Below are 14,799 nucleotides of genomic sequence, written 5' to 3' on the forward strand. Positions count from 1 at the left end.
TCACTAGCCATAGTCTACGAGGGACCATAGGCATGTCTCTCTGTTAGAGAGAAAGAGAGAGAGGGAAAGAGAGAGAGAAGTGGTTCTATAGCTCGAGGGGCATCAATCCGCATCAAGCATGGGGTAAGGCAAGGAGACAGGCCTCCATGAACTACCATGGCTGATATGGGGATCAGACCCCATTGGCATCATTCTGCATCATTCTGTCACCATCTAGCCAACTAAGTCGTACCCCCACCAGTTCATCCCTAAACCTAATGTCTAACGTGGATGGTAAAACCACTGTAGGAAGGGCGGATAGTTAGATGCTGGAATGACCTTCTTCTCTGGTCAAATATTCCCTTTCAATGCTAATGAGAAAGATCCCATCTTACATTTGTCTTATTTAAGTCCTCATCGGGCTCCTGTTTGCCATCCTGAGAATGAGGATTCATGAGGATAGGATAATCAAAGAGAAACCATTTCCTCCGGTGGGTGGATCCAGGACAACAACAATTAAATTTATATAGCACCTTTAACATATTAAAATGTTAAAACATCCCAAGGTGCTTCATTGGAGAACAAAATATGATACTGAGCCACGTAATGGGATATTAGGTCAGAGGATCAAACGTTTGGTCAAAGAGGTAGATTTTGAGGAGTGTTTTCAAGGAGGAAGGTGGGGTAGAGAGGCGGAGAGGGTTAGGAAGGGTATTCCAGAGCTTAGGGCTGAGGCACCCCAATGGTGAAACATTAAAATCAGAGATGCTCAGAGGCCAGAGTTAGATGAGTGCAGTCATCTCGGAGGGTTGTGGGGCTGGAGGAGACTACACAGATAGGGAGAGGGGTGAGGCCATGAAGGGATTTGAGAAAAAAAAGATGAGAATTTTACCAGAATTTTGACCAGAGCCAATGTAGGTCAACAAGCACTAGGGTGACAGGTGAACAGAACTCGGTTCGTGTTAAGACACGGGTAGCAGAGTTTTGAATTGCCTCAAGTTTACAGAGGAAGAATATGGAGGACAAGGGCAATTAGGGATGGGCAATAAATGGTGGCCCAGCCAGCAACACCCACGTCCCGTAAATGAATTTTTTTTAAAAATCCAGGAGTGCGTTGGAATAGTCAAATCCAGAAGTAATGAAAACATGAATGAGGGTTTCAGCAGCAGATGAGCTGATACTGGGGCAAAGTTGGGCAATGGTATGAAGGCAGGTAATGGCGATCCTAACAATGGTGCCAATATGAAGTTGAAAGTTCACCTCGGGGACACCAAGGCGCAACCTTCAAATTAAAGCCAGTCCATTCAGGGGTGATGTCAGGAAGCACTTCCTCACACAAAGGGTAGTGAGAATTTGGAACGCTCTCCCTCAAAAATCTGATGAGGCTGGGAGTTAATTGAGATTGACGGATTTTTGTTAGGTTGAGGGACATGGAGCGCAAAGGGGGTAATTGCAAATTAAGATACACATCAGCCACGGTCCGATTGAATGGTGGAACAGGCTTGAAGTGTTGAATAACCCTTCTGACCCTAAGTGTTCCATCCTCCCTTCCCCTCACCATGTTCTTCCCCCACCTCCTCCTTCCCCTCATCGTATTCTTCTGTATTCAACAAAATACTCCAGCTGGGTAAACTGGGCCTGATGCAATTGCTGCTGAAGAAAATGAAATTAGTATCTGGATCTAATGTCCTGCAAAAGCAATCTTCAAATAGGGTTTATAGCGACAGCTGAATCATTTCCATAGAACTTTCTTTCGTTTCTTTAAAACCTGATCTGGGGATTTATTTATTTTTTTGTGCCCCACAAAAATACACCTTTTCAGATTAGTTTTGCCAGCTGCTTTTACATTTGTTTTTGCATAAAGTGAATCCCCCAGAAATCAAAACAAAATGAAAGAGTATGAAACAGGCACTTTTAGTTTGGAAATAATTTCAAAGGGACAACCAAATAGCCTATCTAGGTCCCCCTTGGCCTCTTCTGCAGTTCAGACTTGACCGAGCTTCTCGTTTGTTTAGTCTTTTTGGTAATAGGTAGGATCAAGACACAAACTCCTTTCTTCAATGACTTGCATCCTTAAGATGGAATACAAAATAACGACAAACCAGGCAACAAGCTGTGAAAATATCAGCTTGATCCGAGAACTCCTATATTTTATTTTTCTTGGCCTCGGGAAGAAACCTCAGCAAACACGCTGCTCCTCACAGCAACTTACAATGGGCTAGACTGCTCCATAACATCCTGAGCTCCATTGACACCCAATAAGAAAGAACTCTCGATAATTGTCAAAAGAAACCAGAGGTGAAATGAGGGCATTTTTTGTTTTTGAGCCCAGAGAGGTGTTACAATCTGGAATTCACTTGCTGAAAGGGTGGTGGAAGAAGATTTAACAGTAGCTTTCAAAAGTTACTATTTGACTTGAAATGGAAAACATTGCAAGGCTATGGGGAAAGAGCAGGACAATGAGACTAACTGGGTGTCTCTTTTAAAGAGCTGGCACAGGTGCAAGGGGCTAAATGGCCTCCATTTGCACTGTATGATTCTAAAACGAGGGCCCGGCTACTACTTTTTATGGCCTATTGGTGGAATACCCATCTCCTTATGTCTTTAGAATTCTGGAGGAAAACTATGTTTAACATTAACAAAGAAAAGGAAACGGCAGATACAGAATGGCCAGGATCCGGGCTGTCAATTCTTTTCTGTCAAACTTCAAACTAGCCTCCCCCGCATTTCCACAGATAGAACTAATGACTGCATGCAGCCCTCCAATGATGCAACGGGCAGAGAAAAGCAGCTGAGACTTCATTTATTGGTTGAGAGTTTTTTTTAACAATTTCACAAAACACCAGCAGAGCAATTTCATTGTTTGCCTTGGTGTATTTTAACTTGAAGTTTTCAATGCAGGAAGAGTACTTGGGGGAATGTAACACATATAGGAAAATACTGCGGTTAACGGAAGCATATATATAGGAAAATACTGGGGTTAACTGTAGCATATATATGGGAAAATATTGGGGTTAACTATACCATATATGTAGGAAAATACTGGGGTTAACTGTAGCATATATAGAGGTGTGGGACTGTGTCAGGTGCAGGGAAAGCTGTGACTGGGGAAACTATGTATATACAGAAAGAATATTGGATGACCTGTGTCACGTAGAGCAGCAGTAATGGGGCAAACTGCAGCGGAATGCCACACCACATAGAGGAAAAAGACTGAGGGTGAGTCAGGAAAGTGTTTGCTGTGAAAGTGTTTATTCCTGAACAAGATGTCTCCAAGCCCACACTGCCCCATCTCTCTGTTTACAGGAGTAGTTAAATCACTGGACTAATATTCCAGATCTGAGCTCACAATCCAGAAAATGTGAGTTAGGATCTTACCATGAGAGTTTGACAATTTTAATATAATTTTTTCAAAAGTGCTAAAAATGAAATAGTGGTGTCTGTAAGCGTGACCATGAGGCCATCAAATTTTAGAAACCCAACTATTTTATTGAAGTGCTTTAGAAAATGAGACCTGTCACCCTTCTCCAGCCGGCCTACGTGTGACTCCAGTCTCAAACTAACCTGGTTGACTCTTAACTGCGATGTGGCCCAGTAAACCACTCCCATATCCACATCCGGAGAATGAATTTAAAATCAACTGGATTGAAATTCAGTCAGAATTTTCAGCAGCTAATTTTTATAAATAGCCTGCCATCTGTCGGATAAAAGAGGATCCTCCCTTTAGGGTCAAATCAAAGGGCAGAATTTTGCTCTTGGCAAGCAGGGGGCGGGGCCCACTCACCGACCCGTAAAATGACGCAGGATGATGTCAGGCGGAACCCCCGATGCCATCCCGCCCCATTTAAATTTTCAGGAAGGTGGGAGCGCAGCAAAATCAGCTGCGGGCCCGCCGACCTGTCAATGGCCAATTGAGGCCATTGACAGGATCATTGAAACAATTAAAGGACCTGCCCGTCCAACCTGAAGGTTGGTGAGTCGGCCAGGAGCCCCAGCGGGGAATAGAGAAAACATGAAACCTCATCCACCGGCGGGATCAGGTTACACGCAGGGTTTTAAACAGTTTAATAAAGTTTTACTGTAATTTATGAACATGTCCCATCTCATGTGTCATTGTCACGTGAGGGGGACATGTTAGGGATTTTTTTTTTCTATTTTTAATATTTTTTAAAGTGTCAGCGATCTCCCTGAAGCTGCACTTAGCCTCAGGGAGATATGAGCTCTTTCATGTGCATGCTCTCGCTTTTAGGGAATCCCCCACCCCTCGCCCACACAGGAAGCACATAGCGCTTCCCGCCGGACGTCACGCTGGGTGGGCCTTAATTGGCCCACCCATGTAAAAATGGCGGCGGGGCCCACTTCTCCAGCAGGAATCAGCTCCCCGCCCACCGGAGATTGGGTCAGGCCCGCCCGCCCGACAGGCAGAAAAATCTGCCCTAAGTGTTTTACAACCAATGAAATACTTTTTGAAGTGTAGTCACTGTTGTAATGTAGAAAATGCTGGCAGCCAATTTGCACTCACCGAATTTCCACAAACAGCAATGACCAGGTAAATCTGTTTTTGTGATGTTGATTGAGAGACAAATATTGCCCAGGGCACCAGGGAGAACTCCCCTGCTCTTCTTCAATATAATGCCACAGGATTATTTACATCCACCTTCAGCAGATAGATGTGACCACGGTTTAACATGTCAACTGAAAAACGGCACCTCCAACAGTGCAGCACTCCCTGAGTACTGTGCTGGACTGTCAGCATTGGTTCTTGAGCAGAGCTCTTGTGACTCAGAGGCAAGAGTGCAACTGAGAATTGGCTGACACTACTGCGTGTGCAGGTTATCTCCCAAACTTCTGGCAGGACAGCAATAACTATATTTCAAAAGCACTTTATTTCCTGTAAAGCACATAGGGTTGAAGGGCTGAAGTTGTTCTGTAAATGCAAGCTCTTTATTTTTAAAAGCACGCAGCTCATTATGGAGAAATGTCGATGCCATATTTAAGTCTGGGCTTTGAGTGTCATTCCTGTTGGTGTAGATGTTACAGGAGAGTTGGGACACAGAGAGCCACTCACACCTTTCCTGACGTGTTTCTCTCTCTGCCTTTCTCCCCAGTCGGAATGGCCATATGGTGGGACAGATAGGATCCGGTGACATTTACAGAAACCCCAAGATCTACGAAAAGGTAAGGATGTTAATTAATGCAATGGACAGGCTTTATTTATTTGGAATAAAAACAAAAAATGTTGGAAATGCTCAGCAGGTCTGGCAGCATCTGCGGAGAGAGAAACAGAGTTAATGTTTCAGGTATTTGGAGCTTTATCTGTTTTTATTTCAGATTCCCAGCATCAGCAGCATTTTGCTTTTGTATCAGTTATTTATTTTGATCAGTTTTTCACTTTATAATATTTAACTGGCATGTTATTGTACTTTTGCCTGGAAATTATAGTTGAAGAAATTAGTGTATGAAAACTTAAATAGCAACATGACTGTTTCAACATGGACAACCACCTATTTATTTTGAATGTGTTGGTGCCTCTACAACATTGTACTGACCAACATTGTATGCATGTGTACATCAAGGCTGGAACTTTCTGGCCTCATTGGCGTCGGGCGTCAAGGCAGGTGTGGGGGGACAATATGGCGAGAAGGCCAAAAATCGGTTTCACGTTGGCGAGAGCAGAGCGGGATCATCCGAAGGTGTCCGGCATGGCGGGACACCAATCCTGCTGCAGGCTGGTGTGAACCCAATTTGCATCCTGCTAATGGGATGCAAAGTAAGGCCCAAGCAGAATCACCCCTCCATGCCAGGAGGTGCTCCATTTCCCTCTTGCATTGCTACTGCAGGAACTCACCCATGGCTACCACAATGGCGTGCAGGTCTGCGCACCTCCCTGCACTCTGCTTGACCAGGGTCTCCATGGCGTCCTCCTTCCTTCCCATGAAGACCTCCATACGCGCACATATGGGCATCTCTTCATCGGAGAGCACGCGGACGCACTCCTCTGACTCGCATGCCACTCTGCTGAGGGCTTCCAACAGCTCTGTATGATGTTGCCCCGCCTTCTGCTGACTCTCCACGATGAGTTGGGAGGCCAAATCTAGATGCTCATCATCTGACTCGGACCTCACAGATGCCTCTTCCCCAGCAGTCCTCTGAGAGCCGGGGAACTCAGCCAAACCTGCTGCGGACACGTGCCGTGCGGTGACCACCAGATTGTGAACCCGAGCCTGCTCTAGATCTAGGCCCCACTGAGGTGTGTGTCTCTGCGCTGGTGCAGGGTGTGGGTAAACACTGTGACTGGTCTTCCAGGCTGCTTATTTCCAGCTTTTCAATGGGGAGGAGGTGTCCTCTTGGCTGGAGGTGAGGATGTGAATGGGGCTGAGGGACTGGCTGGCTGGGGGCATTGGGCACTTGGCAGAGCTCCCTGTGAACCAAAGTAGAGATAATTAGTGCATGGCAGCAGAGTCAAAATCAGGAGAGAGAGCACTCACAGTTGTGTTGAGAGAGGGATGATGTGGTGCAGGCTCCTCACGAAGGTGTTCACCGCTGACCTCACCGTCACCGCAGGCACGGTCCATGTCCTCATCAGTCAGCGCGATGGCACACTCCTCAAAGTGAGTGAGGGGGCCTAATGTGAGCCACTCCATCCCCAATCTCTCCCTGCTGATGTGAGCCAGCTTCTCCTGCATGAAAACAGATGGAGAGAGTGTGAGCAGGGCACATGGCACTGTGTGGAGTGTTTGTGTGGTGAGCGGAGCCATGGAGGGGATGAGGACACGAGTTCCAGAGGATAAGAGCCTGATGGGGATGTGAGGGTGTGTGTGAGAGTTAGTGGTGTTGTCCCTTGAGGTGTGAGTTCCCATGTGTGATGGGTTTGGGAGTGTGAGTTGAGGCGATTGCCTTACACTGACAGAGTGGATGAGGCCATTCATCCTCTCCCTGCACTGGATGGCTGACCTCCTCTGTGCCCCGTTGGTACTGCCTGCTGCTTCCACCACCTCCCAGGCCAGATTGGTGACTGATGTACCTCCTGCGGTCAGAGTGGGGGTAGAGGACATTGCGGCGGCCCTCCACTGAGGCCAGCAGGTGCCCCAGAGAAGTGTCACTAAATTGGAGGGCTGCCGTCTTCTTTGCTTTCAGTGCCATCTGTCAAATGGAGCAGTCCTGGTCCACATGAAGTGGGCATGCGCTCTGGTGCCCAGAGGGAGCAAGTGCCAAGGTCATGGCAGGGCTGGAAATTCTGAGCCCACCCGCCAGCAATCTGGAGTGTTTCCCGCGAATGCATTATTAATGAGTCAGGACGCACCGGGAATGGGACAATATGGCATGAAAACCCGGCATTGCGACTGGCAGCTAAAACAGCTATTTACCCGCCCACTACCGCACTTAATGCAAGTCTGGGACGATTCCACCCTGAGTGTTTGTCTGCTATTTTGGGCTGCAGTAATTTCTTGGCTTCTAACATGTAGATGACACACTTGACCTCATCTTCACCAACCTGCCTGCCGCAGATGCATCAGTCCATGGCAATATCGGTAGAAGTGACCACCGCACAGTCCTTCTGGAAACGAAGTCCCATCTTCACCTTGAAGATACCCTCCATCGTTGGATGTGGCACTACCACCATGCTAAATGAGATAGATTTCAAACAGATCTCGCAACTCAAGACTGGGCATCCATGAGGCATCCATGCTGTGGGCCATCAGCAGCAGCAGAATTGTACTCAACTGCAATCTGTAACCTCATGGCCCACTCTATCATTACCATCAAGCCAGGGGATCAACCCTGGTTCAATGAAGAGTGCAGGAGGGCATGCCAGGAGCAGCACCAGGCATACCTAAAAATGAGGTGTCAACCTGGTGAAGCTGTAATGCAGGACTACTTGTGTGCCGAACAGCATAAGCAGCAAGTGATAGACAGAGCTAAGTGATCCCATAACCAACAGATCAGATCTAAGCTCTGCAGCCCTGCCACACACAATCATGAATGGTGGTGGACAATTAAACAACTCACTAGAGGAGGAGGCTCCACAAATATCTCTATTCTCAATGGTGGAGGAGCCCAGCACATCAGTGCAAAAGATAATGCTGAAGCATTCACAACAATCTTCAGCCAGAAGTGCCGAGTGGATGATCCATCTCGGCCTCCTCCAGAGATCCCCACTATCACAGATGCCAGTCTCAGCCAATTCGATTCACTTCACATGATATCAAGAAATGCTGAAGGCACTGGATACTGCAAAGGCTATGGGCCCTGACAATATTCCGACAATAGTACTGAAGATTTATGCTCCAGAACTAGCTGTGCACCTAGTCTAGCTGTTTTAGTACAGCTACAACACTGGCATCTACCAGCAATATGTAAAATTGCCCAGGTATGTCCTGTACACAAAAAGCTGGACAAATCCAACCCATCCAATTACTGCCCATCAATCTACTCTCTATCATCTGTAAAGTGATGGAAGGAGTCATTAACAGTGGCACTTGCCTAGCAATAGCCTGCTCACTGACGCTCAGTTTGGGTTCTGCCAGGATCACTCAGCTTCTGACCTCATTACAGCCTTGGTTCAAACATGGACAAAAGAGCTGAACTCCAGATTTGAAGTAAGAGTGACTGCCCTTGAAATCAAGGCAGCTTTTGACCGAGTGTGACATAAGGGAGCCCAACAAAACTGAAATCAGTGCGAATCAGAGGGAAAACTCTCTGCTGTGTGGAATCATACCTAGCAAAAAAGAAGATGGTTGTAGTTGTTGAAGGTCAATCATCTCAGTTCCAGGACATCACTGCAGGAGTTCCTCAGGGTAGTGTCCTCGGCCCAACCATCTTCAGCTGCTTCATCAATGACCTTCCTCCCATCATGATGTCAGAAGTGGGCATGTTCGCTAATGATTGCACACAAATTTGATTGAATTTTTTGAGGAGGTGACCAGGTGGGTAGATGAGGGTAGTGCAGTTGATGTAGTTTATATGGATTTCAGCAAAGCCTTGACAAGGTCCCACATGGGAGACTTATAAAGAAGGCAAATGCACATGGGATACAGGGTAATTTGATAAGGTGGATTCCAAATTAGCTTAGTTGTAGGAGGCAGAGGGTGATGACAGAAGGATGCTTTAGTGACTGGAAGCCCATGTCCAGTGGCATACCACAGGGATCTGTGCTGGGTCCCCTATTATTTGTCATTTATATAAACGACATAGATGACTGTGCGGGGGGTAGGATTAGTAAGTTTGCGGATGAGACAAAGATTGGCTGGGTGGATAGCAGTGAGGTTGAGTGTCTTGGGCTACAGAAAGATATAGACGGGATGATCAAATAGGCAGATAAGTGGCAGATGGAATTTAACCCTGCAAAGTGTAAGGTGATACCCTTTGGAAGGAGTAATTTGACAAGGAAGTATTCAATGAACGGCATGAGACTAGGAAGTTCTGAGAAACAAAGGGACCTTGGTGTGTGTGTCCATGGATCTCTGAAATTGGAGGGGCATGTTAGTGGGGTGGTGAAAAAGGCATATGGGACACTTGCCTTTATCAATTGAGGCATAGATTACAAAAGTAGGGAGGTCATGATGGAGTTGTATAGAACCTTGGTGAGGCCACAGCTGGAGTACTGTGCGCAGTTCTGTTTGGCACATTAGAGAAAGGATGTGATTGCACTGGAGGGGGTGCAGAGGAGATTCACCAGGATGTTGCCTGGGATGAAACATTTAAGTTATGAAGAGAGGTTGGATAGACTTGGGTTGTTTTTGTTGGAGCAGAGAAGACTGAGGGTTGACCTGATCGAGGTGTACAAGATTATGAGGGGCATGGACAGGGTGGATAGGGAGCAGCTGTTCCCCTTAGTTGAAGGGTCAGTCACAAGGGGACATAAGTTCAAGGTGAGGGGCAGGAGGTTTAGGGGGGATGTGAGGAAAAACTTTTTTACCCAGAGGGTGGTGACGGTCTGGAATGCTCTGCCTGGGAGGGTGGTGGAGGCGGGTTGCCTCACATCCTTTAAAAAGTACCTGGATGAGCACTTGGCACGTCATAACCTTCAAGGTTATGGGCCAAGTGCTGGTAAATGGGATTAGGTAGGTAGGTCAGGTGTTTGTCACGTGTCGGTGCAGACACGATGGGCTGAAGGGCCTCTTCTGCACTGTGATTCTGTGATTCTGTGATTATTCAGGTCAACAGGCACATTAACAAGCCTAAATTACCTTGAATCATTTATGTATATATGGCGGGTGGACTACTGATTTAGGCTCTCGTGCACCCAGCGTCTTATGGGGGTGAGTTCAGGGGTGGGCAGAAAGGTGGTGGCCTAGCCTATTTTATGTGCCTCCCCTCCCTGCTGCCAAAAACACACCCATGGGATCATGTAAAATCCAGCGCGATATTAGAGGGATTGTTCTTGGAGTATTGCGCAGCTGTTTTTAGTCGTAGTCTACTTGTCCAGCGGTGTTATTTATTATCCCAAGTATATTACACGAATCAGCTTACTGTTTATTTATAATGTATTATTAATAAATTATTAATAAATTTATGAATGAATCATTGACCTATTTGTTGTACAATCTTTTTTAAATCCTTAATTAGTAACTGAGTGATTATTGCATTCCTCTTCCAGGCAAAAGAAATCAGTGGAATAAAAATTATAACCTACTGCTCCCCGCTGTATTTTGCAAATGTGGAATTTTTCAGGAAAAAAGTGATTAAAAAGGTGAAATATCTACATTCTTTTTAATTTTGAAGCGGTAAAAGAGATTCAAGTGACAACAATTCAATACGTAGAAACATTGGCATTCTAAATGCCCAGAAAGAATCAGAAATACAATATAACTTGTGATCCTGAACTCGAGACCTCCCATGGAACCTCTTCCACCTGCCTGATCTCGAGAGAATTGTAAATTGGGGGTTGGCACCTCCAGTCGTGAATCAAGCAAAACTGCAAAATCCCTAACTAATCTTCTGTGCTCCCTTCCCTTAGCATGGCATTTATCCTACTCCAGCATTAATACATTTGGAACCGAATTTAAGATCCGATAGGTCCTGCCTTGAGGTCTGGCCTCTGCATTATGATTGGCTGCCCTACAGAATTTATTCAATCCCACCAGATTTTGAATTTGTCCTTTGGGATTTCTTCAAATTACTAGCACGCAGTGTGGGACATCTGAAAGACTACTTGAGTTTATATATTTTTTTGTTTGTCTGCTTCAGTTGCTTATGTTTACACGTGTCCTTCCCCTGCAGAACCCACAGTTCCACACCTGAGCTAACAGGAAGTGTCAAGTGTTTATGGGCTTCACACAATAAACGGACAAAGTTGTAAAATTCAATCCCCAAAACCACTTGGATAAGCCCTTGAAAAGTAGATACTAAAAATGCAATTTGACTTCCGCACTCACTGTAAGTCATTGGCCTGATGTTATCCTATGCGTGACATAAATACCCGAACATTACAAACCAGGAAATCCTCCAAGCTTTCTGCCAGCATAAATGATCATTTCCTCAATTCACTGGTGCTAAAAATGTTAAGGTGATCATAAAATGGACTTCCCCCCCTCCCTTTATCATCGCAAGCAGCAAACACAGAACGTTAACTAGCTGCGTAATTCATGAACAAACCATCACCTAGAGGATTACACAGAAAGAGGAATGGAAAAGAACACCTTGCATTTATATAGTCCCAAAACACTTTATAGCCAATAAAGCACTTTGAAGTGTAACCACTTCTGCAATATAGAAAACATGGCAGCCAATTTGCAAACAGCGAGACCTCATAATCTGCTTTAGTGGCCTTAGTTAAGGGATAAATATTGGCCAGGACACCAGGGAGAACTCCACCATCCCCCCTCGCTTCCCGCTGTTCTAACAAATAGTGCCATTGAATCATTTCCATGAGGGCACCTCAGTTTAATGCCTTACCCAAAAGACAGCAACTCTAACAGTGAATCACTCCCTCACTACCGCATTGGAGTGTCAGCTAAAATTCTGTATACTTAAGCCTCCGGAATAGGATTTGAACCCGCAACCTTCTGGCAAGACTGCCAACCACTCAGCCACAGCTGACATTATGAACTCATGGATTCAGTGATCATAGATTCAACAGCATAGAACAAAACCATTTAGCCCATTGTTCTTTAGCCCTAGCTTTTCAAACTGGAGTTCTCTTCTCTAATCCATTTGCTGTGTCTTTCTCCACACTGTCATATATTGTCACTTTTTAAATACGCACTCAATTCCTTTTTAAGTGACATTATAGTATCAATAGCCACTCATTGTAATGCATTTTACTAACATCTCGTGATCAAACTCTTCCAATTTCCCTCTTTATTCATCACAGTATCACAGTATCTTTACTGAGCAGAAGAAGGCCATTCGGCCCATCAATCTGCACTGGCTCTCTGAAAGAGCATTCCATCTAGTCCCATTCCCCACCTTATCCCCGTTTGCTCATGTGGTAATGTTCAGTTTATACGCTCCCGTCACCGATGGGTCATCTCCTGCAATCTCCTATTTTTTAACATCTCAAAACATTCATTAATTCCAAAAACATCCATTGGATTTGTACATCTGTTCCAAGTTAAAAATGCTTTATGTTTAGAGCCTTCAACAACCGTGACAGGAGATTTCAATTATCCTGTTTGACTTGCATGCATTCACAGCACTTACAGAGCAAAGCTGAACATATTCCTTTGGCTTATACTGGCTGCCTGTCCCTGTGTGTGTGTCTGTGTCTGTGTCTGTGTCTGCGCGCGTGTATGTGTGTTGGGGGTTGGGAGGAATGGTCTGGAGCGTGTGTGTGTCTGGGTGTATGGAATAGTAAATATAAAAAAGATAGGCTCCATAATGAAACACAGGATATCTCTTCTTGTTAAACCACAGCTGAGTGATTCTTTCTCTCTTACAGTCGGGATTTGACCCAGTGAAGGTTTTATTAGCCAAGAGAAAGTACCTCAAAGCTGTGAAACGGGAGGAACGGGAAATAGATACCAGAAGACAAAGTAATCTCTGCACCAAGGTAAGAGTGGGTGTAATTGCGTCAATAGACGACTGCCAAGCAAAGTTGTGCAATTAACTGCATGAAGATCCCGATCTCTGTAGCGTGACCAACTCTTGCCACATTCAAAAGAAAAAGAGTTACAAATGGGGGAAATACACGGCAGGCCCCTTCGTAACTAAACCGAGGAAGTTGTAATTTGAAGTTTTAACCTCTTCAGGACTGAATTTTTTCTCAGGAGCAGGAGTGTGAAGGGATGCCTGGTATTCTGTTTGCATGGAGATGATGGCTTGTTGACGTTTCACAGGTAGATCCTTAGTGAGAATGCAGCTCATTGAAAGCTTAGGGCTGTTCCTGCCCTAGACTTTGCCACCCCACCTCTCCCACCTGCCCCCAAACCTGATCCCTTCCCAACCACTTACCGATTACCAGGGTGTTGAGGCTTTGGTGACTGGTGGATGCCTCTTACCACCCAACATTTCACTCCCACTTGCCAACAAGCTGCTGGGTCCAGGCAGGAGGTTGATGGAGGTACAGAGCACACTGCCCTGGTCAGCACAGTTTGTCTGCTGGCTCAGTCCCCACCACTGCTCCCAGCACCCAGCTCAACCATACCCTCACCACCCCCCACCCCCACCCCCACCCCCACCCCGCCAATCTGAGATAAAATCAGGGCCAACCTTTCAAGCAGATGTACAAGTCTCATTCAGAGTTTCTCTCCAGATCCCTACCTTATTTGCTGGGTCACCTGCAATCCCTGCTTTGGTTTCAGCAAGGTGGACATTGCCAAGGCATGGAAGTTCGATCAAACCTTTACAAATCGCCAGTCAGGCCTCAGCTGAAGTATTGCAGCCAACTCTGGGCACCATGCTCTAAGCAGGATGTCAAGGTGCGAAAGAGATTAACTAGAATGGGATCAGCAATGAGAACAGTTAGAAACTGTTCTACCGATACCTCCTGTATTGAGTTCTTCCTTCCCCTCTTCCTGTCCTGTGTTCCAAATCCATTAAAGGGTTTGTCCGTCCTTTCTGACTGATCCGCTGTGTATTGCCAGCATTTTGTTTTCTCTTGTTTCACTAAACCCTTCTTTCTTTTGTGTGTTTTACAGCAAGTGTCCTTACAGGAGTTGGTTAAAGAGGTGGATGCTGAAGCATCCATGGACTGTAATAATAACTCAGTGGGTGAAGCTCCCAGAATATCATACATCACAGTCAACACCCCGAATGGATTACATGAGGGAACGCAGAAACCTGCAATAGATGTGGAGAACACTGAAGATCCCATTAAACTTGCACACCCCATAATTGACACGCACACCCTTATCTTGGACATGAGCGGAGTCTGTTTTGTGGATCTTATGGGAATTAAAGTACTAGGAAAGGTAAGTATCGACTTTAGCCAACTGAAATGCAAGCACCGTCCTATCCCATCACTGTGCTCCCATGTCTGCAGGAACTTCTGTGTTTCACAGGGAAATCATCTGGTGTTTGGATAAGGAAAGGAGGATAAGGAATCAGGGAAGCCAACAGGGAAATAGAGAGAATGATAGGGAAAAGTACAGGAACAAATTCTAAGAGAATAAATCATAGCCAGCAAAAAAAACTATTCATTCTTAGAGAAAACTGAAAACATAAATATAAGGACTAATTCTATAATTGTTTAGAGAATCATGGCTATAATATTGTAGATCTATCTCTGATCCTGTTTCCACTCTGGTAGCACAGAATTAATCGTATAATGTTTTGCACTGTATGCAGCAGTGGGATGAAACTTGGGCACTGAAATTCGCAGGTGTTGGCTCCACTGGCACAAGAATAAAATCCCTGCCCGGCTTTGCCCAAAGTCAT

General features: G+C 45.5%; 1 protein-coding gene across 4 annotated transcripts in view; it reads left to right on the plus strand.

The window, feature by feature from the left end:
• LOC144683375 (solute carrier family 26 member 9-like) overlaps positions 1-14,799 on the plus strand; it is a 103,930-nt gene that overhangs the window by 68,268 nt on the left and 20,863 nt on the right. For 3 of the 4 annotated variants that reach the window (XM_078546326.1, XM_078546327.1, XM_078546325.1), the window contains exons 14-17: positions 5,088-5,157; positions 10,580-10,672; positions 12,863-12,973; positions 14,061-14,333. In XM_078546326.1, coding sequence (XP_078402452.1) covers positions 5,088-5,157; positions 10,580-10,672; positions 12,863-12,973; positions 14,061-14,333 — 547 coding nt within the window. The remainder of the gene's footprint in view (positions 1-5,087; positions 5,158-10,579; positions 10,673-12,862; positions 12,974-14,060; positions 14,334-14,799) is intronic. The other variant, XM_078546328.1, reaches the window with a different exon arrangement.

Source organism: Cetorhinus maximus, chromosome 8 (genome assembly GCF_964194155.1).
Source record: "Cetorhinus maximus chromosome 8, sCetMax3.hap1.1, whole genome shotgun sequence".
NCBI lineage: Eukaryota > Metazoa > Chordata > Chondrichthyes > Lamniformes > Cetorhinidae > Cetorhinus > Cetorhinus maximus.